Source organism: Salmo salar, chromosome ssa07 (genome assembly GCF_905237065.1).
Source record: "Salmo salar chromosome ssa07, Ssal_v3.1, whole genome shotgun sequence".
NCBI lineage: Eukaryota > Metazoa > Chordata > Actinopteri > Salmoniformes > Salmonidae > Salmo > Salmo salar.
The window spans coordinates 12086362-12114325 of record NC_059448.1 but is presented as its reverse complement, the minus strand read 5'-3'; the positions used below and the strand labels follow the sequence as shown (position 1 = coordinate 12114325).

General features: G+C 44.6%; 2 protein-coding genes and 1 pseudogene across 2 annotated transcripts in view; 2 read left to right on the top strand and 1 right to left on the bottom strand.

The window, feature by feature from the left end:
• Positions 1 to 82: 82 nt before the first annotated feature.
• Positions 83 to 13515, bottom strand: LOC106608571 (rRNA N6-adenosine-methyltransferase ZCCHC4-like; annotated as a pseudogene).
• si:dkey-219e21.4 (E3 ubiquitin-protein ligase TRIM62) lies at positions 7600 to 10930 on the top strand. The gene is made up of 7 exons (XM_014206556.2): positions 7600 to 8111; positions 8496 to 8734; positions 8994 to 9089; positions 9399 to 9632; positions 9727 to 9746; positions 9880 to 10010; positions 10163 to 10930. Exons 2-7 carry the CDS (start codon positions 8498 to 8500, stop codon positions 10780 to 10782), a joined length of 1338 nt encoding a protein of 445 aa, XP_014062031.1. The 5' UTR covers positions 7600 to 8111; positions 8496 to 8497; the 3' UTR covers positions 10783 to 10930.
• A 1206-nt stretch (positions 13516 to 14721) lies between the features above and the next one.
• The window catches only part of LOC106608569 (actin-binding LIM protein 2), a 127332-nt gene continuing 114089 nt past the window's right edge, over positions 14722 to 27964 (top strand). Inside the window, exon 1 of the mRNA XM_014206544.2 lies at positions 14722 to 15023. Within this exon, the coding sequence (XP_014062019.1) occupies positions 15014 to 15023 (10 nt within the window). The 5' untranslated portion in view covers positions 14722 to 15013. The remainder of the gene's footprint in view (positions 15024 to 27964) is intronic.

Here is a 27964-nt window from a genome sequence, read left to right as displayed (position 1 = left end):
TGTAATACACTCTGCAAAAGACATTACTCAATACAGAGGATAGCAGTGTATCAGTGTCATTCAAATGAATCGGAGCCAGATATTCAGAAGATTGTTTACTAAATAACAACCGTGACACAAGGTTAATTGGAAGAAAATAAACAGAAAATCCACAGGGAATGGTGTTGATGACAGATACAGGAAGAAACTAGTAGCTAACAAAGGAAGTGACACAATAAAATGTACATTCATTTATGCTTCACTCAGGTTCATGTGAATATGCATGCTAATTGCAAATCAGCTTCTTAAAAGGCTATATGTTCTACATCTCTTTCTAGATATCACTTGCATAATAAATCATTATTATTTGTATTCAGAAACTGAAGATAAACTAGCTAAATACAGTGAGATCACAACACTATTCCAGAAGGTTCTGAGTTATCCTTCTCCATTGTTTGTCTATTGCCTGCGCTCCTTCCTAGAAGGACATGAGTTGTCTCCACTGTAACATGTATTAGTCCAGAGCCGGATGGAATGCATAAAGGAATTATTTTCTCTATCTTCGGTATCATCTGCCTGCAGGTTAGGAAAATATTGGATTTCTATCCCACCGTCTTGAGCACAGAAATAAAAAAAATATGTATGCCTTTCACCTGTTTCCTTACAGAAATCTCCTCAAAAGCTAAGCTTTAGTTTCATACATGCAGTCCCAGTCAGTTATTTTGATGCAATGGCATTGACCTCATTTTGGAGGTAACGTCAAACATGCGCAGAGCCTTCTTCAACGACACAGCTTCTGTTCTTTGTGTGGACTTGTTCCTACTAGAGCTATAAAAACAGCATTACACATTGACATACAGCAGGAAATCAAGAATTCTGTGAATTCAAAATGGTGGTGTAACATGAGATAATTCATCTTTATTAAGAAAAAACATAACTTAAATATCTTTAAAGACTGACTGACTACAATACAGCAACCAACACACACACACACACACACACACACACGTTTGCAACTAATGACTACTTCACATCTGCTAAACACACATCTCCCTTGCTGTGTGGTGAGTTGTGAAAGTAGGGTTATGTGACCTATTCTGCTGTCTCCAACTTGTTGGTTCTGCGCTGGGCTCCAGACTGCCTCTTGGAATTTGACTTTTTGGGTTGTTGTTTGGGCAGGATCCTGCCTCCCTTGGTCTTACTGGGACAGGAGGGAGAGAGCAAGTTCAGACACAATCACAGGCAAACACAATCCGTACAAACCCTCAGAGAAACATGCCATTTAGGGTGTGTAACAAAACTGTACTGACATGGGTAGAGCTGGGAGCATACAGTAGTTTAGTGTCAGCCCTGTGTGTCTGTTTCTGTGCTTCTCTGTGTGTTGTGTCTGGGTATATGAAGTACAGTAAACTCACTTGTTACTGGTCCTCTGTTTGTCTTTGAGGGGACAGGCTCTGCGTTTGTGCTTCAAGCTACCACAGTTGAAGCAGCCTTCCAGACCCGGGCTGTTCCCACAGGGTTGGTCCCAGAGGGCACAGGGGCCACAGGACAGGCAGTGACACCAGGCTGGGGAGGGGGAGAGGGCAGAGGTGCCAGTCAAACCGTCACTCAACCCACACCATGAACATCGGGGTTTAGCAGTGTTAGCAGTCTAGGAGATACTCACATGGCTTCACACACACTTCTGACACTCTGAGCAATACTGTCTCCCATCCTGAAAGAACAAAGAGAGAAGATAACTGAAAGTCTGTTGTGAAAAGTGATATCGCAGCTTATGAAGCACATGCACCTCTCATTCAACGCAAAGTAGGCAATTATTTCAAGTTAAAACTGTTGCAACATAACTTTTTCAGCCTGCAGTGGGGAAATACATACCTTCGAAGGGCACACGTTGCATTTAACACAATGCTTGTTCTCAGACCACACATCTCTCTCACAGACTTTGCAGAATCTAAGAAAAGCAAAGACCAAGACAGACGAATCAAATGTAATCTCTTCAGAATTCCACTCTAATATTTATCTATATATAATATATATATTTTATCCCACCAAAATGAATAATTTTTAAACTGACCAATCAGACGATCTAGATTTTCCATGTTCCATTTAGGATGACATCTTAATATGATTAGATTACTGTAAAAGGCATTTGGCTCATGTGCAACATGGAATAGTGGGTTGTACTTGTAATCCCCCCCTCAGGAAGGAGAGTCAGGTTGGTGTGTGTACCTGTAACCCTCCCCCCACTCAGGAAGGAAGGTCAGGTTGGTGTGTGTACCTGTAACCCCCCCCCTCAGGAAGGAGGGTTAGGTTGGTGTGTGTACCTGTAACCCCCCCCTCAGGAAGGAGGGTCAGGTTGGTGTGTGTACCTGTAACCCCCCCCTCAGGAAGGAGGGTCAGGTTGGTGTGTGTACCTGTAACCCCCCCTCAGGAAGGAGGGTCAGGTTGGTGTGTGTACCTGTAACCCCCCCCACCCCTCAGGAAGGAGGGTCAGGTTGGTGTGTGTACCTGTAACCCCCCATCAGGAAGGAGGGTCAGGTTGGTGTGTGTACCTGTAACCCCCCCTCTTTAGGAAGGAGGGTCAGGTTGGTGTGTGTACCTGTAACCCCCGCCCCTCAGGAAGGAGGGTCAGGTTGGTGTGTGTACCTGTAACCCTCCCCCCACTCAGGAAGGAAGGTCAGGTTGGTGTGTGTACCTGTAACCCCCCCCTCAGGAAGGAGGGTCAGGTTGGTGTGTGTACCTGTAACCCCCCCTCAGGAAGGAGGGTCAGGTTGGTGTGTGTACCTGTAACCCCCCCCTCAGGAAGGAGGGTCAGGTTGGTGTGTGTACCTGTAACCCCCCACCCCCTCAGGAAGGAGGGTCAGGTTGGTGTGTGTACCTGTAACCCCCCCACCCCCTCAGGAAGGAGGGTCAGGTTGGTGTGTGTACCTGTAACCCCCCCCATCAGGAAGGAGGGTCAGGTTGGTGTGTGTACCTGTAACCCCCCCCCTCTTTAGGAAGGAGGGTCAGGTTGGTGTGTGTACTTGTAACCCCCGCCCCTCAGGAAGGAGGGTCAGGTTGGTGTGTGTACCTGTACCCCCGCCCCTCAGGAAGGAGGGTCAGGTTGGTGTGTGTACCTGTAACCCCCCCTCAGGAAGGAGGGTCAGGTTGGTGTGTGTACCTGACCCCCCCTCTTTAGGGAGGATGATGTCTCGTGATGTCAGGTTGGTGAACAGGCAGACAGGGGACTGCTTTCTGTCCATCTTTGTAGAGGGGATGGTTGTCATAGTCCACCTAAGAGAACAACAATGAGTCCGTTTAGTGGTGGAAGGACTACCCAATGAGTCCGTTTAGTGGTGGAAGGACTACGCAATGAGTCCGTTTAGTGGTGGAAGGACTACCCAATGAGTCCGTTTGGTGGTGGAAGGACTACCCAATGAGTCCGTTTGGTTGTGGAAGGACTACCCAATGAGTCCGTTTGGTGGTGGAAGGACTACCCAATGAGTCCGTTTAGTGGTGGAAGGACTACCCAATGAGTCCGTTTAGTGGTGGAAGGACTACCCAATGAGTCCGTTTAGTGGTGGAAGGACTACCCAATGAGTCCGTTTAGTGGTGGAAGGACTACCCAATGAGTCCGTTTGGTGGTGGAAGGACTACATACAGTAAAACAAAGTAAGTAGCCTTGTCCGAGCCAGAACGGCCCATAGTCCAGGAGCCTATCTCCAGTTTCTGTAGCGTGAGGCAGCTTGATGTACAAGTACACCCCTTGGACAGGACGCTAGTCTACCACAAGGCCTTACCCACAATCCATAATGCTGAGTGACAAGCAGAGAGACATCGGGTATACATACATTATAGTAAATGCACATTATTATCAATCATTATCTTTTACTAATGTACATATGTCAAGTTGTGCTCCTAAGATTAGCCAATACGTCTGAATACAACTGCCTTGCCTGGTAGTCTAGCATGATGTAAGAGGGGAAGCACTCCAGGATGCGCGGCTCAAAGAAGTATGGCAAGCTCCAAACCATGGGCATCTCCACACTGTTCTCTGGAGAAACACACACACACAAAAAAATATATATATATTGAATAAAATCAGGTTATGGATTTAAGTCCTTCATTTCTACTTAAAAATATCTAGGAACATGTATGTCAATGTTTGGAATTGGAAAATGTATTACGTTGTTAATAATTAATCCAATCGATTGGCATTTAATTTATTTCATTAGCGGAGACAAATTAGTTAAATGCAACGCTAACCGGAGGTCTGCAGTTTCCTCTGCGTTTCTGAGATTTGGGGGAAACTGTGGGCCAGAGGCTTCACCAGGCCCCCAAATGGAGGGTCAGACACCATGATCCCTTTCTCCCCATTTTCCCCTCACTGAGGAAGGCTTGGACGACCCCGCTCGCTGCCTGTTTAACTTCTATGGGCTAGGCAAATTCAGGGGCGAAAATCCAATATCAACTTTGGAGGGGACAATTACATGAAATTTTCTCAAGAGCAATTCCTGAGGGGGACACCAAAAGTAGTGCTGTAACACATAGCCTACATTGTAATATGGTAAATGTATATTGAGGAACCAAAGGAATAAGGTGTTTGCCGTACTCCTAACTACCGGTACCCAAAACTACACAACTAATCACAACAGCAATACCATTGCCTTTAACAAATCTTAGTTCAGTCACCAGTTTAAGTTGAGAGTGGGGGTATCCATGGCATTTTCCAATTATGTTCCTATTTTACAAGTAAAAAAAATGTAGAACCTTTCATAATGTTGCCAAACAAAGACTCAATAAACTTACCTGAGACTCCCTGTCTCTGCCAGTCTGTCCCTGCATATGTAACAGTGTAGGTTCCGTCCCTCTCTTCGCCCCAACCCGGGCTTGAACCAGGGACCCTTGCACACATCAACAACTGACACCCACGAAGCATCGTTACCCATCGCGCCACAAAAGCCGCGGCCCTTGCAACGCAAGGGGAAACCCTACTTCAAGTCTCAGAGCGAGTGACGTCACTGATTGAAATGCTATTAGCGCGCACCACCGCTAACTAACTAGCCATTTCACATCGGTTACACATATCTGTCCCCAACTCTGCTGTCTGTGTGCGATCTGTTGCCTGCTCTGCCTAATGACGTCATTGTGAAACATTTCCATTAGAATTTCATTTCTTTCTTATGAACATTTTATCAACTAGTCTTTGAGATATTAGGCTACTAGGGTTCTTACTATGCGTTTTGGTGTATTGAAAAATACTCTGATGTCCGTCTTTTATTTTTCTGCCATTTTTCTACCTGGCTGGCTGGCTGGCTACACACACACACAGTGTGTAGGTTATTTACAGTAGGAGCTGGGCTTCTATCATCTTCAATCATTCTATTTGGGCTTCGATCTAAAAGGTAGCTAGCAAATGTGAAACGGATTAAAATGACAAGAGTTGACAGCTGTATGAGTTCACCATTTACACTACATATGCTGCAACCTTTTGTAATTTTAATAGTTTGTTTCATATTGGCTGGCTTCCAACAATAGCTGAATTTGCAAAGCTAGCGAGCACCAATTCAGTTTCAGTGGTGTTTGCTATAATCTTTGCTAACCGGGTTAAATAAAGGTGAAATAAAATAAATAAATAAAAGATCCCTTGCGACAATTTAGCTTTTGCAACGAGACCATTAAATATATTTAAGACAATGGTAGAAGAGAGTGTAGTTCTGTTCAGTTTGGATTTCAGTTTATCGCTAACCTTATCACAGGGACTTTGAAGCACTAACTTACATCATCTGCATGCTGATCTTGGAATAAATTGACGATAGCAAAGATTCCATCTTTGACGACGCCACATAAATGGAATAGGTACTAGCTAGCTTAATAGTTAATATTTGCGCGCTAGCTCTGCATATTCAGCTAGTGTGTGTGCGCGATTGACTGGATTAACCTCACGTCAGTTACGTGCATTGAGTGCCTTTCAGACAGTAGATACGACCTCTCTGTTACCTAGCAAGCTAAGGAACTGGCAGTGGATCAAACCATTGTGAGGCAAAGGGTGGGGGGGGGGGTCGCAATCTTTTGAAACTTAAAAACGCGCTATTAAGTGTCTATAATCAGCACAATTGCTTTCATTGCGTATTATTAATATGATTTAAATTACATAGTTATGTTTCAGTGATATATTGGGGGGGACAAATCATATTTTTCCCAGGATGGGGGGGTCGTGTGCCCCCCGTCCCCCCCCGGGATTTCCGCCCCTGGGCAAATTCATAAACAACAAAATGTCATAATTCAACTTTCTCAAACATACACTTCTCCTTGATGTAACCACATTGTCTGATTTCAAAAAGGCTTTACAGTGAAAACAAAACATGACATTACATTATGTTAGGAGAGTACATAGACAAAAAGAATTACACAGCCATTTTCCAAGCAAGGACATGTGTCAATAAAACCCAAAACACAGCTAAATGAAGCACTAACCTTTGACGATCTTCATCAGATGACACTCATAGGACATTATGTTACACAATACATGTATGTTTTGTTCGATAAAGTTCATATTTATATCCAAAAGCAGCATTTTACATTGGCACGTGATGTTCAGAAAATGTATTCCCACCAAAACCTCCGGTGAATGTGCACATCAATTTACAAAAATACTCATCATAAATGTTGACAAAATATATAACAATTATTTAAAGAATTATAGATAGTGGTTGCATCCAGGGGTAGTTAGTCTGTGTCAGATTTTAAAATAGCTTTACGGAGAAAGCACATTTTTCAATATTCTGAGTACATAGCTCAACCATCACGGTGAGCTATACAGACACCCGCCAAGTTCGGGGCAACCTAAACTCAGAATTAGTATTAGAAATATTCTCTTACCTTTGCTGATCTTCGTCAGAATGCACTCCCAGGACTGCTACTTCCACAAGAAATGTTGTTTTTGTTCCAAATAATCCATATTTATGTCCAAATACCTCCGTTTTGTTTGTGCGTTCAGATCACTTATCCAAAGGCATAACGCGCGAGCGCGGAACCAGAGACAAAAAGTCAAAATGTTCCATTACCGTACTTAGAAGCATGTCAAACGCTGTTTAAAATCAATCTTTATGGTATTTTTAACGTAAAATTGCGATAATATTCCAACCGGACAATAGCTTATTCATTCAAGGAGAAAAAGAAGGAACAGCGTGCTCGCATGACCGCGCATATCCAATCCCTTTGTTGCCAGGCAGTCCACTCAGAAACTGAGCTCCTATTATCTGCCCAGTGACAGGAGAATGCTCAAACCACTTTCTGAAGGCTTTAGACAGCCAATGGAAGCCTTAGGAAGTGCAACATAACCCCACGGATACTGTAGTTTCGAAAAGGACTAGAAAGAAGAAGAACTACAATTCTCAGATCCTCCACTTCCTGGTTGACTTTTTCTCAGGTTTTTGCATGCCATATGAGTTCTGTTATACTCACAGACACCATTCAAACAGTTTTAGAAACTTCAGTGTTTCCTATCCAAATCTACTAATAATTTGCATATTCTAGTTTCTGGGCCAGAGTAGTAACCTGTTTAAATTGGGTACGTTTTTCATCCGGCCGTGAAAATACTGCCCCCTAGCCCAGACAGGTTAAAAACATTACATGGAATTCAATACTCATAAAAGTTAAACATTAAAAAAAGGATCAAGCCTTTGGATAAATTAATTTTAAGACAATCATAAGGTTGAAACTTTAACCTCTCCTCTAAAGAAGTGGTGGTTGAACATGTTGCAGTGACAGAACTCGCCATAGAACTGAGCATATCTGGAACAGACAAAAACAAGATTTCCACATGACATCTGCTAGTGCTTTCATTAAATCGTTCATTTCGTGTAAGGTAGGATCACTATGAGCATGGAGGATTAGGGTGGGAGCACCACGGCAGCTGGCCTCCTCCTGTACTTAACAGGAAGTCCACTGGTTTGTATGGGTGTGATTATACATTTCCAATCTTGGCAAGATAATCACTGAAGGGCACTTGAGCAACAGTAAGGCTCACTCACTCACACACACAAACACACAGGACTCAGCTTGTTACTCGACACCACACCCTTGCTGGTGTTCAGTCTGACACATTCCTTGCAGACACGCACAGAGAACGGATGAGACATAGGAACAGAGTGAGTATGAACATACATACAGCTCATAAACATACATTAGGCTATACCAATATTGAGTCGTTTGGGATTGTCGGGCACAGAACTGGCAAAGAACTCATTTTCTTAAAGCTGCAGGAGGGTTATGATTAAACAACAGAAGGCACTGGTAAACTTGTGTCAAGAATTCCTTTCAATGAAATGCATTGAGCTATATGATGCATTAATCCGTTCTGCTATCCTGCAATTAGCCTAGCTATCCTGCTAAATATTTATGGTACTAAGTTGTAGCATTACCTGTATTTTTGAAAACTTTGACTAAGTTGTGCATAGAAGGAGATCATCAAAGCACAGTGGCAGGGAATAGATTTAAGTGTGTCTAAGTTAATGTGACTACCACTTTATTAGCCATGGCAGATAAGGACCTAATAACCGATGACCAGAGACTGGAAGTGTCCCCTGGCTCTTTGCTCTCAGTCCAGAGTGGTGCCATGGATCCCCCTGTAGAATATCAGGCAGTGCTACAGGATGGCACTCTCTCCCTGGTCCCCCTGGACAGTCACGCCACTGGAGAGGGGATGGTTCAGCCGTACCCTCGCTCCCCAAAGCTGCTCCGCAAGGTGGCGGCATCCAGAAATCTCTCCGAGGTAAATGCTATGATAGCAACAGCTGCTAGTCCTGTTACCAATGATTCCCTGGTGGTAATGGCTAGTATTTCACCTTTATTTAAACAAGACGGTCTCATTTGCACTAGCTAATTGGAAACCAATCGATTCAAAATCAATCGTCATTAGTAGTGACTGAGAATCAATCTATTCAGAAGCAATTCTCATTTGCAGTAATTGAGAAAAGCATCAATGAGAGTTTCACTCTGTGTTGTCCTCTCAAACCCCATCTGTGCTGTAGGAGGAGCTGTCCAGACGCCTGGAGGAACTGCAGTCAGAAAGAACCAGAACTAAGGCCCACATTCAATCTCTGAAGAAACGCAAGGCTGATCTCTCTGTGAGTACAACACTGCCTCCCTATGGTCCATAAGTGCCACTGCAGCCAAGGGCAACACAACCCATAGAGAATTCTCTCCATATTTCTTAACCTTGCATTGGTAACGTAGACTAGCTGAAATAATGGATTAGAATGAGAGACTTGTTTTTTCTTACTCATAACACATCAAGTTCCCTAGCGCTGGTGGCAGTCTGCTAACTCGTTTGTCATTGTCATGGCGAACGACATAGAAGTTAGCTCAGAAACAGACTTGCATCTAAGCTATGGGTTCCCCTTAACTTCACAATTTCCTCACCTGTCATGATGAAGAGGAGCACAGAGGTGATGAAGCACCAGGTGAGGGAGAGGGTCGAGGGCATGAGGGCTGCCCTGCAGAGAGACCAGCAGGCCATGGTGGACTCTCTGGAGCTGGACCGCATAGAGACCAGCGCCAGACTAGACCATGTCTTGAAGGGCTGGGACCAGCACCTAGGACAGGTCCAGAGGAGCATCACCACTACCCAGAAATCCCTGGGGCGGACTTGGACAGGGGGCGATAAACAGGTCTGATTCTAGATATTTCAGATTAACCACATGTAGGCTAATGGGAGTTTCAGTGTTATGCTATTTCAACAATTCTGTTTACTCCATTTTACAGAATCTTCCTGACAATCTCAGGTAAAAAATATAAAACAATACCCTAACTTCTCTCATTTTCTTACCTTGATGTTATGACTAGGCTTTTTTTGATGAATGTATAGGAACTCTGGCATTGGGATAAGTCCATGTGGAACTGTCTGTCCCCCTGTAGCCATAAGAAGCCAGATGCTTCCGAAGCAGAGATCCGGCTGAACGAAGAGAGGTTTGAGAAGCTTCTGAAAACCCTACGCTCCTTTTACAAGGACCTGAAGGCCCAGCTTCAGAGGAAGACACTGTTGCTGGGTAACAAACGTTATGTCTGCTTATCCATCTAGCCACAGAGGCTATGATCAAATCTCTACATGGTAAAATCTCACTCTGGATCTAGGTAGGATTTTGGGGAAAAAGAGATAGGTCACAGATACAGAAAGGGTTTCTGTTTTATCCGTTTTCAGATTCTTTCCCAGTGATGATGGACAGGCAGACCTGCCATAGCAAGATCACAGTGACGGGAGAAGGACGAGTCATGTGCTTCTCTGACTTCGCCCAGTCTTCTCCAGAGCACCCTCTCCAGTTCGACAAGGTCTGCTGTGCCCTGGGCTCTGTTGCCGTGACAACGGGCCAACGCTACTGGGAGGCCGACGTCCGCTGCTGCTCTGCCTGGGCTGTGGGCGTGGCCTACGGCTGCCTGGACAGGAAGGGGCGGGACAAAGGCGCCAAGCTGGGGCGGAACAGAAACTCATGGTGTGTGGAGCTCAGGCATGGCCGTCTCTCCGCCTGGCACAACGACAGGCACGTGTCGTGCTCCGCCAGCGGGCGAGGGGTGCCAGGTAGGGTGGGCGTGTGGGTGCACTACGAGAAGGGAAAGCTGGCGTTCTACGATGCCGAGACTATGAAGGTCCTGCAGGAGTTCTCTGCAGCCCTGACGACCGTGTTTGATAGGGTGCATCATCAGTTCACTGAGCCCCTGTACCCTGCGTTCTCGTTCCTAAGACCATCAGAGGGACAGGTGTGGCCCAGCCATATGGAGATACGGGACATCAACACTCCCATAGCGATCCATAAATGTCAATAAGCATTGTTCGATACGCACAGTCATGTACTATTCAAAGTGTGTGCTCTACTCTCAATTCATTTCTATGCCTGTTTTGTTCACTCATAGCAAATGTTCATCTGAACAATGCATTGTGTGACCTTGTCAAATAAAACTGACCTGAAGTTCACAGCCAGTAGCAGACTTTTCATGGGGTCACCTTTATCTTCCTGGTTTCTTAGCTTGATCAGCTCCTGGAGTCTGGAAGAAACAGTGAAATAAACAATCACACATAATAACAAACAATCCCTGAAACACTTAACATTGTAATATAGAACGTCTGTACTTTTAATTATTGGCTATGATGCTTTTGATGGATATATTTAAAAACACAACAAGACAAATGACAACAACTCAAAGAGCGTAACAAAGCACTTGAATCTAACCTAAAACACCAGATCGTGTTCAGTAGGCACGAAATGGAAGAAAACACTCTGGAAAGGCATGAAGTGGGAGGTACTATGTGAACCTAACTTGCAAAACATTTGGCCCTAATTAACATGACCCCTGTTTAAACAACACGACAGACAGGAAGTCCAAATCAAAGCCCTCACCTGGGCGTCCCGACACAGAGAACCTTCCTGTAGCCCCGCTTGGCAATGTTATCCAACAGGAAGTGACAGCTGCGATCGGCGAACAGGTACTGGGCGTTACTCGTCTTGTTCTCCAAGGGTTTCAGCATCAGACTGGGCCTCTGATGTCATCAGCCTGCGATATCTTGTGAGAGGTGTGGCCTTCCCATTCTCCCGTTAGAAAGAGGAGCTGACAGTCCTGGCAGAACTTCCTTCCTAGGGGGAGAGCGAGGAACTTTCAAAACCTGGATTGGAAGAAAGAAACAAAACAACCATTGTTTTAATTGGAAGAACATTATGTAGAGGTGGTGAGAAGAACTGTCAAGTGAAATACTCATTATATGATCTGTCTGGCAACTTATCAAAGGTACTTAGAGTTTTTTTATTTAACCTTTATTTAACTAGGCAAGTCAGTTAAGAACAAATTCTTATTTTACAATGACGGCCAAACCCTCCCCTAAAACGGACGACGCTGGGCCAATTGTGCGCCGCCCTATGGGACTCCCAATCACGGCCGGTTGTGATACAGCCTGGGATCGAACCAGGGTCTGTAGTGACGCCTCTAGCACTGAGTTGCAGTGCCTTAGACCGCTGCACCACTGTTATCCACAGAACTATACTGTTCCACCTCTAACATGGAATGGAATAGTTCTGTGGATAGAGTCCCCCTACATGTCTGGACAGGTGTAGGATATTTACCTGGAGCAGTACTCCTGATGGGTGGAAGTTGGCATCTTTGACCGGTTCACATCCTCTCGGGCCATAAGCCTGGCCTCAGACACCTACAACACAAACAGACATGTCACACGCCTGGTGAAAACAAGGGAGTGTAGTTAGCTACTGTATATGTGCACAAACAAGGACTTTTGAGAAGGCAGAGGTATTAATTAGAGTTCCATAAAAGGAATTGTAGACTATTGTAGGAGCCATTTTGGCCAACTTATTTGGTTGTTGTGTTGTCTATAGTTTGTCTGTCTTTGTATAGTACACTTAATTTGTATAGAGGGCACTATATGTTGTGTCACTGGTCATGTCACAGGTGACCAGGAAGTGGGGATGCACAGGCAGCGATGGAAGAGGAAGCGGGACAACCCACTCTGTTTGTTTTTTTCCGGGTTCAATGAAAGTCAACTGGAGAATCTCAATTGCATAGTCCTCGCATCTTCTCTCCTTCTCAAACCCCATTGGATGAGAAAGCTAGAGGTCCTCCCCCTCTGACGTCAAATAGATTTTGAGAAGGAGGCGATGAGAGGAAGGGAGGAGTATGCAAATTAGATTATCCTATTGAACTAAGTAGACCTGACCCAGCAGCTTTTGCATTGATGGGAGACCGGAACTGACTTTATTTTTTTACGGTAAAAGGCCTGAGTAAACTATCTTAACGTATCTATGGAGAGCATACAGTCAAGAGAACAGCTATGCATTTCAGAAACTGTGATACAGCTCTTACCATACTCACCATTAACACGTTGGAACTATGATATGCGCCTACTGTAATTCCATCTGGCTGTATGGAATTTCTGCTAGCTACATGTTTATATGTGCTGCTAATAAATGGACAAAAGCGGTTTGTTTTGCACGCTTTTGTGAACATTTCCAATCCCACCTGTGCTAGAGTGGCCATCACTGGAACGGTTGACTGAGTTACATGTATATATTAGGCCCACTATATTTGCCAGGGGATACAAAAAGATAACTCGTTTACCTTTTCATCTTCCCACTGAAAGAAGGTGCATTATGTTCTGTCTCTGCACGCTGAGCGACATAAAACGTCCGGTCTTTCTCCTCTCCTCTGCAGAGCTTTTCCAACAACCTTGTTGGACCTGCATTGGTCAATAGCATCAGCATACGTCCCCGAATAACTCTCGTTCAGATGTAAGATGCAACGAAACATAATATAGCAAGCTTTGGCCTGCCGTTAACTAGCTAGTATTCATATCATACGGTAGCTGGATTCCTATGGCCCTTTTCCTAAGACCTAAAGCTAGCTAACTAGCAAATAGGTGTTGTTTCTGTCGCACTGCTTTGTTTTATCTTGGTCAGGTCACAGTCGTAAATGATAACTAGTTCTCAACTGGGCTACCTGGTTAAATAAAGGTGAAATAAATAAATAACTTTACTATCATTCAGCCGTAGCTTTCCGTTACTTACCGTATACACAGAATGGTGCTTTTTTTTGTCTCTTGAAGAACAATCTCTATTCCAAATTCGTCTTCATCTGATCCTTTCAATTGCACATCCGTGTCACTAATAAGTAATGTTCGCTAGCTAATCAACAACTATCTGCCTTGTGTAAACATTAGACACATGTCTCTACTCTTCTTGTTAAATATGTTGCCATCCTGAAGTAGAAATATGAGGTTATGATGAACACTGTAACCAGTGTTTCACCTACACCTTTGTTGCAACATTGTATAGTGTATTTGTTTTCATCTGGACGAAACGATTGTAGTAAACATAGCCTTGAAGATGGGGCTGTTTGACCACCAGGAGCCACTAAAAGCCCGAGGAAGAAAAATCCTAAAACCTTCAATAGCACTTTACAGCAGGCCTGAACTGTACTGTTCTGTTTTGTACTTTATACGCAGTGTTTAAATGTATTGATTTCTTCTAATGGTAGACGTCAAATCCAGAAGTGTAGTCTGAAGCTATAATGGGTTCCAATTAATTTGTAATAACTCGATGAATAATTTATTGATCAGTCACAGCCAATATTGTGCATTTCCATCAAGTGCATGTTAAAGGCCTATATCATTAAACGTGATGTAGGCCTTTGTAAAATGTCTATATGCTAATAGAATATACCGAACATAATACGCCTATAGAGAGGCGAACAATAATATTAGTGAAGGGGAAATTACTTGTATCTGAAGAACTAGACGTCACTCCAGGCTACAGCATTGTGCTTATAAATGACCGTTTTGTCTTCCTTTGCCCCGAGTGACAAAAAGGCAACCTCTGAAGAATAACCCATTGTTGCATTGCCTCTTCTCTATCCAGGGTGGACGAGGCGAAGCGACTGGTTTCACTATCGCCCAACAATCTGTCCGAAATAAGCCCAGTGCGTTTTTATGGGCTTATTTTGGAGCTAAACTTGTAGCCTGCCTTTTCGCCTATGGGACAACTACTCCCATTGTTAGGGCGGATATATGAGCATCTCGTCATTATATACAGATCTCTGCTCTATTGCACAGTGCAAGCCAACGCGTTTTGTTTACACTGCGTCGCAGAACTCATAAATTGTAGTCCAACAAAGACCCACTTGAGAGTCACTTTAACACTGCTTTCTATTGGTATAAACTCTATTTCCCAGAAGCCCTTGTTCGCGGGGAGCGCAGTGTTAATCACCTGGCTGGAGGGATGTTGCTGCCGGAGCAGCAGCGACGCAAGCGTCGGGCGCGACCGTACACCCACACCACGGTGCATGCCTGTCAGCGCTGAATCGCCGTCAGTAGATTGTCAGCGGCAGATAATCCATAGCGTCGACATATTATTATAGGCTACATCTTCTGAGTCGACGGAAGCATCTTCTGCAAGTAGAGGCTTCATCAATGTGCAGCTCACAGTCCTGGCCAGAGGTGTGCAGTTGAATGAGGATAAATCTACTGTACATCGGACAGTGAAGAAAATCTAGCATTACCATGAGCACAGGTAAGGTCTCATGCCCTATTATAGACTATAGTGTATGTGAGCCATATGCTTTGATCATAGTAATTCGATGGCAATTACCAGTTTGTATGTTGACATTGTCATCATCTATGGTACTATCAGCAATTACAGATTTAAGACAGGCATATTGATAGGCCTGTAATATCCATGGACTCGGCAGAAACCACTCTGAGACAAAGGTCCTACTTGAGCTTTAGCTCTCCCACTGTGGAATGCCATTTATATGGCTACAGTATGTGGTGTAGAAATGCTCACTAGACTAGGTTTCCACTTCCAGACATATCATTGCGTTTTAATTATGTTGCATTGCTGTCTCCCCACATCTACAGGGGCCTAGCTACATTGCCTGGGAGCTGCAGGCTGATAGCCTGGTACACTGGTCTCGTGTGAGGACATCAGTGTGTCGAGTCCTCGTGTCTGTCCTGTGTAATACAATGTCATTACATATGAATGACTCTAGCCATGGTTGTGACTAACATGCACAGTGCAGTAGCTGAGTAGTTGAACAACATCATTGCTGTGAACATCATGTCTAGAAGACCTATTTGCCTAGTGTAGTGGTTCCCAACCTTTTTTGGTTACTTTGGCACCGACTGAATTTTGCTCTGCCCGGAGTACCCCAGAAGTACCTCCTCATGTGCATTTTACCAGTAAGCCTATGGTCTCACAAATCTTCTCAAGTACCCCCTGTGAATAGGCCCAGAACCCCCCAGGTACTACATCCCAGTCCTAGTACCCCTGGTTGGGAACCACTGGCCTGTGGGCTCAAAACCATCATAGATGTGATGAAATCATGGACTTAGAAATAGTCAGAGCTGCCTCTCACTACTGAGTCAGAGCCACAACACAGGCAAGTCAGGCAAACTGCTTTAATGAGGTGTACAATCAATACCACAGTATTTTATTTTATTTATTTAATCTTTATTTAACTAGGCAAGTCAGATAAGAACAAATTCTTATTTACAATGATGGCCTTCCCCGGCCAAACCCTATGGGACTCTCAATCACGGCCGGTTGTGATGCAGCCTGGAATTGAACCAGGGTCTGTAGTGACGCCTCTAGCACTGAGATGCAGTGCCTTAGACCGCTGCGTCACTGCTGATGAGAAGTTGTTGGAGTTTGTCTGTGAAATGAGGCAGGAATGCGTAACAGTCCTGAGTTATCATCAACACTGCCTTGTAAACTCACCTGAGACGTGTACTAAAGAAAGAAAATTGTCGTATTCCATCTAGAACTGGGACACTGTCTGTCTTCTCTGAGCAGTGATGTTTTTGTCATGACACCTGTTTGTTAGAGCAATGTTGGATGGATGTAATGACTGATGTTGATGGAACGGTTAGTGAATTGGAATGGATGGAAATGGGAAAGTCTTCACCTATGTGTTCACAGACTCACAGCTGGCGCCCATATGGGTTAGGTCATCCTGCTGACCCGGCTGACTGGTGTCCACATGGGTTAGGTCATCCTGCTTACCCGGCTGACTGGTGTCCACATGGGTTAGGTCATCCTGCTGGCCTGGCTGACTGGTGTCCACATGGGTTAGGTCATCCTGCTGACCTGGCTGACTGGTGTCCACATGGGTTAGGTCATCCTGCTGGCCTGGCTGGCTGGTGTCCACATGGGTTAGGTCATCCTGCTGACCTGGCTGGCTGGTGTCCACATGGGTTAGGTCATCCTGCTGACCTGGCTGGCTGGTGTCCACATGGGTTAGGTCATCCTGCTGGCCTGGCTGACTGGTGTCCACATGGGTTAGGCCATCCTGCTGACCTGGCTGGCTGGTGTCCACATGGGTTAGGTCATCCTGCTGACCTGGCTGACTGGTGTCCACATGGGTTAGGTCATCCTGCTGACCTGGCTGACTGGTGTCCACATGGGTGAGGTCATCCTGCTGACCCGGCTGACTGGTGTCCACATGGGTTAGGTCATCCTGCTGACCTGGCTGACTGGTGTCCACATGGGTTAGGTCATCCTGCTGACCTGGCTGACTGGTGTCCACATGGGTTAGGTCATCCTGCTGACCTGGCTGACTGGTGTCCACATGGGTTAGGTCATCCTGCTGACCTGGCTGACTGGTGTCCACATGGGTTAGGTCATCCTGCTGACCTGGCTGACTGGTGTCCACATGGGTTAGGCCATCCTGCTGACCCGGCTGACTGGTGTCCACATGGGTTAGGTCATCCTGCTGACCTGGCTGGCTGGTAGTGATGATGAACTGGATCAGGTGTGAGCCAGGTTGGCTGGTAGTGATGATGAACTGGATCAGGTGTGGGCCAGGTTGGCTGGTAGTGATGATGAACTGGATCAGGTGTGGGCCAGGTTGGCTGGTAGTGATGATGAACTGGATCAGGTGTGGGCCAGGTTGGCTGGTAGTGATGATGAACTGGATCAGGTGTGGGCCAGGTTGGCTGGTAGTGATGATGAACTGGATCATGTGTGGGCCAGGTTGGCTGGTAGTGATGATGAACTGGATCAGGTGTGGGCCAGGTTGGCTGGTAGTGAAGATGAACTGGATCAGGTGTGGGCCAGGTTGGCTGGTAGTGATGATGAACTGGATCAGGTGTGGGCCAGGTTGGCTGGTAGTGATGATGAACTGGATCAGGTGTGGGCCAGGTTGGTCTGAGGTTTTTGAACGATAGACTCTGGTTGATACCCTATCATACAGTGAGTGTACAAAACATTAAGAACACCTGCTCTTTCCATGAAAGACTGACCAGGTGAATCCCTTATTGATGTCACTTGTTAAATCCACTTCAATCAGTGTAGATGAAGGGGAGGAGACAGGTTAAAGAAGGATTTTTAAGCTTTGAGACACTTGAGACATGGATTGTGTATGTGTGCCATTCAGAGGGTGAATGGGCAAGACAAAATATTTAAGTGCCTTTGAATGGGGTATGGTAGTAGGTTTTCTACAGTTTCCATCCAGTGTGTATCAAGAATGGTCCACCACCCAAAAGACATCCAGCCAACTTGACATAACTGTGGGAAGTATTGGCGTCAACATGGGCCAGCATCCCTGTGGAATGCTTTCAACACCTTGTAGAGTCCATGCTCTGACGCATTGAGGCTGTTCTGAGGGCAAAACGGGGGAGTGCGACTCAATATTAGGAAGGTGTTCTTAATGTTTTGTACACTCAGTGTAGGGCAGATTTCAATGACTGCAGTATCTGAACTGAAGGTGTTTGCCTCACAGAAAAATTAAGTAAAGCCTAGTATAACTTTTTTCCTCGCATGGTGAAATACAAGACAAGTCTTCTTACCAACATTCACCACAGTATCCCATTGAAATATCTGAGTAGATCTTCACTGTCTGTGTTTAATAGTCAGTCTGTACAGGGGTCAACAGCGGCAATTTTTCCCCCCCTCAATAGATCCTAGATTGGTTATTGGATGATCAGCCATTCATTGGTTAATAACAATATACTATGCTAGCCTAGTGTACATCAGTCAGTCAGGGACAATATGAAGTCATCACATTAGAACGTAGGCTGCGTCATCGGCAGACACGTTGCAGAATCAATCTGGAGTCACTGGAGAGTCCCCAGCTCCCAACACAGTGCTGTGAGCTGGGTTTGTGGCCAGATCACACCCACTGACTGTCTGGATGGATCAGTGTGCCAGAGCTACGGAGGCCCAGCAGGGTCAAAGTCAAGGGGAAAGTCAGGCCCTTCCTTTATTATACAGTAGTAATCTAGGCCCATAGTTACTAGTCAAAGGTTACCATAGAGTGAGTGATTAAAATACGAGTGGCTAGTTAGAAAACATTGTACATAGTCACGGTGTTGCTAAACACTACTCTGATTTACTGGAAACCACCTTGAAATGCCAATAGACACTAGTGCACATATAGTATGACAGAGTGTAATCATTAAAATAAAGACAGAAGCCGATGTCCACAGTATAGGATGAGTGGTGGTTGTTGTGTTTCCACTTAGCCTCAGTCAGCAGATAGAGAGATAATGATAATACGAGTCTAAGGTCATAGTACATGAGTGCAAATGTGCAAGTGTCAGCACGTGCTTCAGGGGATTAGTGTGTGACAGCGTGAGCCTCACAGAGTGTGTACAGTGTGTGCATCCACATGTGCTGTGTGGGTGTAGACTATGTGTTTCCCATGGACGATCATGAGAGTAGGCAGGTCCACATGTACACACACACTCACACACTAATGGGAGTGGGCTGGCCAGGAGACTCCACTGTGATAAATAATGGTGTGATCTCACTGGTGTTAATCTTGAGCTCTTGCTCTCTCACACACTGGCAATTACGTCTGAAATGTGACGTGTCCCTGTCACATTTCCTCTGCCCACGCTCTTATTGGAGGCTTTCATAGATGGGAGGAGTGACATGTGCCTTCCGCTTGACCCCATCGATCAAGTTTGAGCTGCTGATTGGCTGGGCTGTGCCTGTCATTTGTTAAAGGGGGCTTTAGCATTGATTTGAGATGGCACTTTCAATGGATTGATTAGTGATGGCAGTTTCAATCCACCCACACCAGATGCGATCAGGACACGCAGGTTGAAATATCAAAACAAACTCTGAACCAACTATATTCATTTGGGGACAGGTTGAAAAGCATTAAACATTTATGGCAATTTAGCTAGCTTGCTTGCTGTTGCTAGCTAATTTGTCCTGGGCTCCCGAGTGGCGCAGCGGTCTAAGGCACTGCATCTCAGTGCAAGAGGCATCACTACAGTCCCTGGTTCGAATCCAGGCTGTATCACATCCGGCCCGAGGTTGGGAGTCCCATAGGGTGGCGCACAATTGGCCCAGCGTCGTCCGGGTTTGGCTGGGGTAGGCCGGCATTGTAAATAAGAATTTGTTCTTCACTGACTTGCTAAGTTAAATTAAGGTTACACATATAAACATTGGGTTGTTATTTTACCTGAAATGCACAAGGTCCTCTACTCCGACAATTAATCCACAGATTAAAGGGTAAACCGAGTTTGTTTCTAGTCATATCTCCTCCGTCCGGCTTCTTCTTCTTCTTTGGACTTTATATGGCGGTTGGCATTAAAACCTCTTGAGCGTCTCGTCCCGTAAGCGGGATCAAAATCCAGCAAAAAACTCCTAGCGACATTAGCATAACGAATTTTTTTTTCAAATATAGGACTGTCTCATATCGTTTTATAGATACACCGCTCCTGAATCGTCCGATTTCAAAAAGGTTTTACAGGAAAAGCAAAACATTAGATTATGTTAGAGGAGTCCATCGTAAAAGCAGCAACATAGCCATTTTCCGACCAACCACATGCATCACAAATAACCAAAAAACAGCTAAATGCAGCACTAACCTTTTACAAACTTCATCAGATGACACACCTAGGACATCATGTTACACAATGCATGCATTCTTTTGTTCAATAAAGTTCATATTTATATATAAAAACAGCATTTTACATCGGCGTCTGACGTTGACTAACTATTTTCCCTCAAATGCATCCCGGGAAACAGCGCTACAATTTACTAAATTACTATTCGAAAACATTTTTAAAATGTAATATTGTCATTCTAAGATTTATAGATGAATATCTCTTGAAAGCACCTGTCATACCAGATTTAAAAATAACTTTACTCGGTAATCACACTTTGCGATAAAAGGGGATGCGATACTCAGAAAATGAGCTAGTAAACCTAGCTCGGCGCCATCTTGGAACAATCGCATATCACATCTAATCTTGTATAATATTGTCAATAATCGCTTACCTTTAGTTGTCTTCATCAGAAAGCACTTCCAGGAATCCCAGGTCCACAACAGATGTATTTTCGGTCGAAAAAGTCCATCCTTTATGTTCCATTAGCTTGCTGTTGTTAGCGCGTCTGAAGGCTGTATCCAAATGCTCTGCCGGCCGCGGGACAGCCGTTCGTTCAAACATGTCAAAAGTTGTATAACATAAATCTTCAGGGCCTGTTTCAACAAGAGAGCCAATAAGATTCGAGGGGGACGATTGTATTGTGTTTCAAAACGTTTCGAAAGGTGGGGGTAGACAGGGCCGCCGGCGTCATAATGGTGATGGCCCTCCCCCTGTGACCAATTTCCAACGCGTCTCATTCACTCAGTTTCGACAGTAGAAGGCTCAAAACACTTTGTAAAGACTGGGGACATCTTGTGGGAGCAATAGGAAGTGCTCAATGAACGATAGCTCACGGTGTGAATAATAGGCAACGATGTGAAGTTGAGTCCACAATTCAGAATTCCACTTCCTGTTTCAATCGGTCTCGGGGTTTTGACTGCCATATGAGTTCTGTTATACTCACAGACACCATTCAAACAGTTTTAGAAACTTTAGGGTGTTTTCTATCCACAGGTATTAATTATATGCATATCCTAGCTTCTGAGTTTGATTAGTAGGCCATTGAAAATGGGCACAATTATTTTTCAAAATGCGCTGTGGCGCCCCCTATCCTAGGGTAACGTCAAGAGGTTTTAAGGTGCACTACCACCACCAACTGGACTGGAGTGTGGACCTCAGTTCATCTTTCAATCACCCACGTGGGTAAATGCTCCTAAAAATCAATGAGGAGATGGCACATGGGTATATGCTCCTAAAAGCCAATGAGGAGATGGGTGAGGAGGGTATTGCAGCGGGTCAAGCGTCACAAACAGAACCAAGTTCTATTTTAGCGCCTGACTACGCAGACGCTCGCAAGCAGTGTGGGTGCACTGATCAACTAACATGTATGTGAGCATTTATTTTGCAATGCTCGCGCACACGACCGACGCGGTGTTGTCAGCATGTTGGAAAACCTTATTTGGCTGTCCCCATATGAGAACCTTTTTTGGTCCTAGGTAGAACCTTGCTGGGTTCCAGATAGAACACTCTGTGGGAAGTACCAAAAAGGTTTCTACAAATGGTTTTCCTATGGGAATAACCGAAGAACCAAAAACAGACTGGAACCAAGGCTAGCAGTACATATGCAGACATATGGTGACATCACACACGTACAGATATATACTCAACAGTTAAACACATAACAGCACCATCTCACACATGGCAAACACACACTTTATGCCAGGGACATCTGTGTACCACCTGCCTTTAAGTACTGGGATTTCCCTCTAGAGCCAGTAATAACTCTACAGGTATAATGCTGACTAGACTCAGTGAAAAGTTGTACCGTGTGTGTTTCTGTTTTTAGCTAAGCACGTCTTTGTATTTTTCACCCTCCCAGATGAGCCCATGCAAAACAGACCTCTGTTCATTCAGCTTTCCCTAGAGGAAGCTCTTTATAGCTCATCTGCCAAACTTCATGATGTGTGTGTGTGTGTGTGTGTGTGTGTGAGCACCGATGGGTCTGTGTTAATTATGATATTGAATTGAGTAAAACTGCTCTATTCAATACAGTAAAACATAAATTGTCCATAAAAGCCATTGACACTGTGATGGATACATTTCTGGTGTGATTGTGGTGGCCCAACGTTATCGCCGATCCAATTTCACATTTCAAGGTCTTTGGTCATTTTTCATTTTCAACTGAGTTACCTGTATTAAATCACGGATAAATGGGCAATCATATAAAATTGACTATTTCTCACATTCCTTTCTCCAGAGGGAATTTGCTAATATATATCCTCATACAGGTAACTGCCAAAATAATGGAAACACTTGAGTAACACTTGGGTTAAACACCTGGGTTAACCACCTGAGTATCACCTGGGTTAATCACCTGAGTATCACCTGAGTAACACCCGAGTAACACTTGGGTTAAACACCTGGGTTAACCACCTGAGTATCACCTGGGTTAATCACCTGAGTAACACCTGGGTTAACCACCTGAGTATCACCTGGGTTAATCACCTGAGTAACACCTGGGTTAACCACCTGAGTATCACCTGGGTTAATCACCTGAGTAACACCTGTGTTAACCACCTGAGTATCACCTGGGTTAATCACCTGAGTAACACCTGGGTTAACCACCTGAGTATCACCTGTGTTAACCACCTGTGTTAACCACCTGAGTATCACCTGTGTTAACCACCTGAGTATCACCTGTGTTAACCACCTGAGTATCACCTGGGTTAAACACCTGAGTAACACCTGGGTTAATCACCTGAGTAACACCCGAGTAACACCCGCATAACACCTGGGTTAAACACCTGAGTATCACCTGGGTTAATCACCTGAGTATCACCTGGGTTAAACACCTGAGTATCACCTGGGTTAACCACCTGAGTATCACCTGGGTTAACCACCTGAGTATCACCTGGGTTAATCACCTGAGTAACACCTGGGTTAACCACCTGAGTATCACCTGTGTTAACCACCTGTGTTAACCACCTGAGTATCACCTGTGTTAACCACCTGAGTAACACCTGGGTTAATCACCTGAGTAACACCTGAGTAACACCCGCATAACACCTGGGTTAAACACCTGAGTATCACCTGGGTTAATCACCTGAGTATCACCTGGGTTAAACACCTGAGTATCACCTGGGTTAAACACCTGAGTATCACCTGGGTTAAACACCTGAGTATCACCTGGGTTAATCACCTGAGTATCACCTGGGTTAATCACCTGAGTATCACCTGGGTTAATCACCTGAGTATCACCTGGGTTAATCACCTGAGTATCACCTGGGTTAATCACCTGAGTAACACCTGGGTTAAACACCTGAGTAACACCTGGGTTAAACACCTGAGTAACACCTGAGTAACACCTGGGTTAAACACCTGAGTATCACCTGGGTTAAACACCTGAGTATCACCTGGGTTAAACACCTGAGTATCACCTGGGTTAAACACCTGAGTATCACCTGGGTTAAACACCTGAGTAACACCTGAGTATCACCTGGGTTAAACACCTGAGTAACACCTGGGTTAAACACCTGCGTAACACCTGGGTTAAACACCTGAGTATCACCTGGGTTAAACACCTGAGTATCACCTGGGTTAAACACCTGAGTATCACCTGGGTTAAACACCTGAGTATCACCTGGGTTAAACACCTGAATAACACCTGGGTTAAACACCTGAGTATCACCTGGGTTAACCACCTGAGTAACACCCGCATAACACTTGAGTAACACATTAGTTATACCTGAGTAACACTTGGGTAACACTTTATGTTGGTGTTTCCTTTATTTTGGCACTTACCTGTACCTCTGCAGTTACTGCAACACAAGTCAACTTTATTAGGGTATTTCATCATGTTCTTTTGTTTTTAGTTTGAGTCTGTGTGTCACAAGGGGGAGATATGCTGGTCAGCCTTTTGATAACCTAGTGCTACAGTTAATTTCTTCTTCACATCTCAACGTCGGACTCCTGAAACAGAAGTTAGTGAAGCAAAAATGTCAAAATTGGCATGTCCCAATCCCAAGGTAGTTTAAAATGCTGCCTTCTAAGGTGCCTTCGTTCGGGTGATTTAGAAGGCAGCATCCCATGTATCCTTCGCCTGGGGATATGTGTGTTAAGCCAGAACCAGACATACAGTAAGCAGACCCATAATTCGGGCCAGAGAAATGGCCCTTTATCAACGCAGTTCTATCCAGCATCCTTCATAGCCTTCATAGCCATATCCTTCATAAGTCTACATCAGGTGTGTATTTCACAGTAGCTATCCAATTTTCCATAGAATCCCTTACATCACCTGTGTGATTATAGATGACAATTCTTGACAGACTTCAATAGTTCCTTTCACAGATGAACACTTTGCCTTTGGCAGGAAATCAATTTCTCTGCAATATGTAGGCTACACACAGTATAAAAGTTAGCGTTGCTACGTAAAGCATGAATTATATGGAGAAAGCCAAATAAATCAATGTTACCGTTCCCATGACAACTAGCAATCTCTTCAAAGTGAAAGTATCGTACTCCAAAAAGGCAATACACAGCCAAAATGTGTTGTGGTGCTAGGGAAATGTGTTGTGGTGCTAGGGAAATGTGTTGTGGGGCTAGGGAAATGTGTTGTGGTGCTAGGGAAATGTGTTGTGGTGCTAGGGAAATGTGTTGTGGGGCTAGGGAAATGTGTTGTGGTGCTAGGGAAATGTGTTGTGGTGCTAGGGAAATGTGTTGTGGTGCTAGGGAAATGTGTTGTGGTGCTAGGGAAATGTGTTGTGGTGCTAGGGAAATGTGTTGTGGTGCTAGGGAAATGTGTCATAAGCCATAAGAACAAACCAAAATAATCCCAGACCCAATATTGCTTCTCCCAAAAGAGAATTGACTGCCTTCACATATAGAGACAGAACTTTTGAACCATGAAGGTCCCAGCATTGTTTGTTGTCTCTTTCTTCACCAAGACAATGTGTTCACGTTTGCAACAGAAATACTGTGTTCAGGACCTTGTGCTCTTACTTCAAAGTGAACGTGAAGTTATGTCAGTCCAGCCGGCATGTCGTTCCTAGGGGGTCGGAATGTTAGTTCTGAGGTTTGAGCTAACTGCTAACTAGCTAGCGTGTCCTCAGGGGTAGGTTGTTTTCATGGCCTGACAGGTCGGACACTTTAGAGCTGTGTGTAAGGAGCCAGGTGGGGAATGTCACAGTGGCGTGTGACACCTGGAACAGGGACCTCCTCTCTTCTCAGACACACGGTGACACAGGAATTCAGCAGCCTTGTGCAAAATGACAGTCATTATTACGGCTTTGACGGTTGTTGTTTTTGAAGGCTCGTTGCCATAGTAACGTAAAGACAGTAACTCGTCATGGCGATGTGCAGTTTCTTCCTCTGGAAATGTGATTTACTTTTGACTAAATTAACTCAGTAGACCCTGTCCTTTAAATTATGATTATGACGTGTTTCAGTGATTCAGTCACATGACAATAATAAGAAGTACTGTGGTCCAAATACAGCAACGACAAAAACAGATGGAGAGAGAATGACAATACAGTAGATACTGCAATAGCTCATTCCAACTTCCTCAAGTCTGCCATGCTGAACATACCGTATGAGAGAGAGTGGTGGGGAATGTTGGAAGTGGTACCAGGACATGTTGTCCTTCATGTTCTATGAGCTAGATAGACGGTCCGTCAGAGTGGATAATCACCCTGACTGAACAGCTAACTCTGTTCTTCAGAACTGGCTCAGCATACCCCAGAGACAGAGAGAAGATCAATGAGGTTTTCTGAATTATTCATCAATGCACTTTCTTTTGTGTGTGTGTGTGTGTGTGTGTGTGTGTGTGTGTGTGTGTGTGTGTGTGTGTGTGTGTGTGTGTGTGTGTGTGTGTCTTTGCTTGTGGGAGGATCAGGTCGTGTGCATGGATGACTGATGATTGGCTGGCTATTGTTGTCAAATATCTCCCACTCCCACATAATGGGATATTACGTGTGTGGATTGGTGTGGGTGATAGACCACTATAGTTTAACACTGCATGTTTTACAGAGAGAGAGACAGAGGGTGATAGCTATAGCTAGCCTGCACACACAATACACCCATCTTACTGCAGTCTGAATCCCCTCTGGTGGAGGGTAGCATCGCCAGAGAGACAATAACCCCCTACAGCAGAACAACAGAGCACCCAGCCTCAGCCTCTTACCCTCCTGGTCGTTTGACTACTGATGAGCGAGCTACTAGCTAGCTATGGCACAGAACTTCTGTGTCAGCAACACCCTGAACTGAATCCTCTCTTCCAGAACATTCCTAGTCCCCGCTGAATGAACAAATTAACCGGATTAGCAAATCCAAATCACAGTCGGCTCCTTGTATTATTAAAAAGATTGAAAAAGAGCTCAAATGTGGGTGAATAGAATTTGTGCTTTGAAATGTTTGGTGCGTTAAGAGCGTGCTAAGACTGGGGGTCTATGAGAGATGAGGTCAGTTACCCGTGTGAAGTCGTATACGTGGATGATTTATAAACACATGGCTGTACAGTAAAATGCTCAGCAAGCCGTCATACCTCAGGCTCTCTGCTTCACAGCTCTGTACGGGGTTTTGATTGACAGCTGTTATGAACTTGAGCACCACGTGACAGGAAGTCGCCCCCCCACTGCTAATTGGGCAACTTCTGGTAAAATGTTTGTTGTCTGAGTGAGGGAAATGCTGTAAAATGAAGAGGACTCGGATGTATTTAGGAAGATGAGAATAAACACAGTTTTGATGTCATACAAGCAAGCCAAACACAGTCTAAATGTCTACTTCACATTTCCATATCATAAAACCTGTCATATTCAGTGTCAAGGTGTTTGATCACTATGCTAGATGTGTGGTTAAAAGATGACATGTGGTCATACCCTGGGTTGTTCTGAACAGAAGCAGTCTTTGTCTATTGTGGTGAAAACTCACTGCGACACACTCACCTGAATGAACTCATGGCTCCTGTCAATGATCACCAATTCTGTTCCCCTGAATTGCATTGTGAAAGCCTAACACTGTAATATCCTATCTTAGAACTTAACTAGTCATGTTGGCAATAGAACAGGCTTTCACATGATGTCCACCAGACCCAGATTTATAATGGACTGTTTTTGGATTGTGTAAACAACAGTAATTGCGTGACGGCGGCGATGCAGGGCTGTGTTCTAATCAAAAGAGCTACATACAGGCCAATTCCCACGAGTGTAAAGGGTTAATCCTTAACATCAGGCTCTGTGGTGTTGTGGGTGGATGATCAAGCTTAACACCCGGTTTAGCACAGAGAGTATTCTGAGACGTGTGTGTATATAGACTATTCTTTTTCTCTTCTTTATTGTATCTCATTATGGCAGATTTATGTTGTGTATTTAGATGGTGTTGTTTGACTGCAGGGTGTCTCAATGTTTCATATACACACACACACACACACACACACACACACACACACAACACATGTTCTCTCTGGCGTATTCAAAGTGGTAAAGTGTGTCAAGATGGTAAATGGCGTCAGGCTGATTTTACAGGGAGAAGGCAGGTCTGGCGTTTAGTCTCAAACTCCTCCTCTCTTCTCTCCTTCTCTTCTCCACTTCTCTCCTCTTCTCTCCTCTTCTCCTCTCCTCCTCCTCCTCTCTTCTCCTC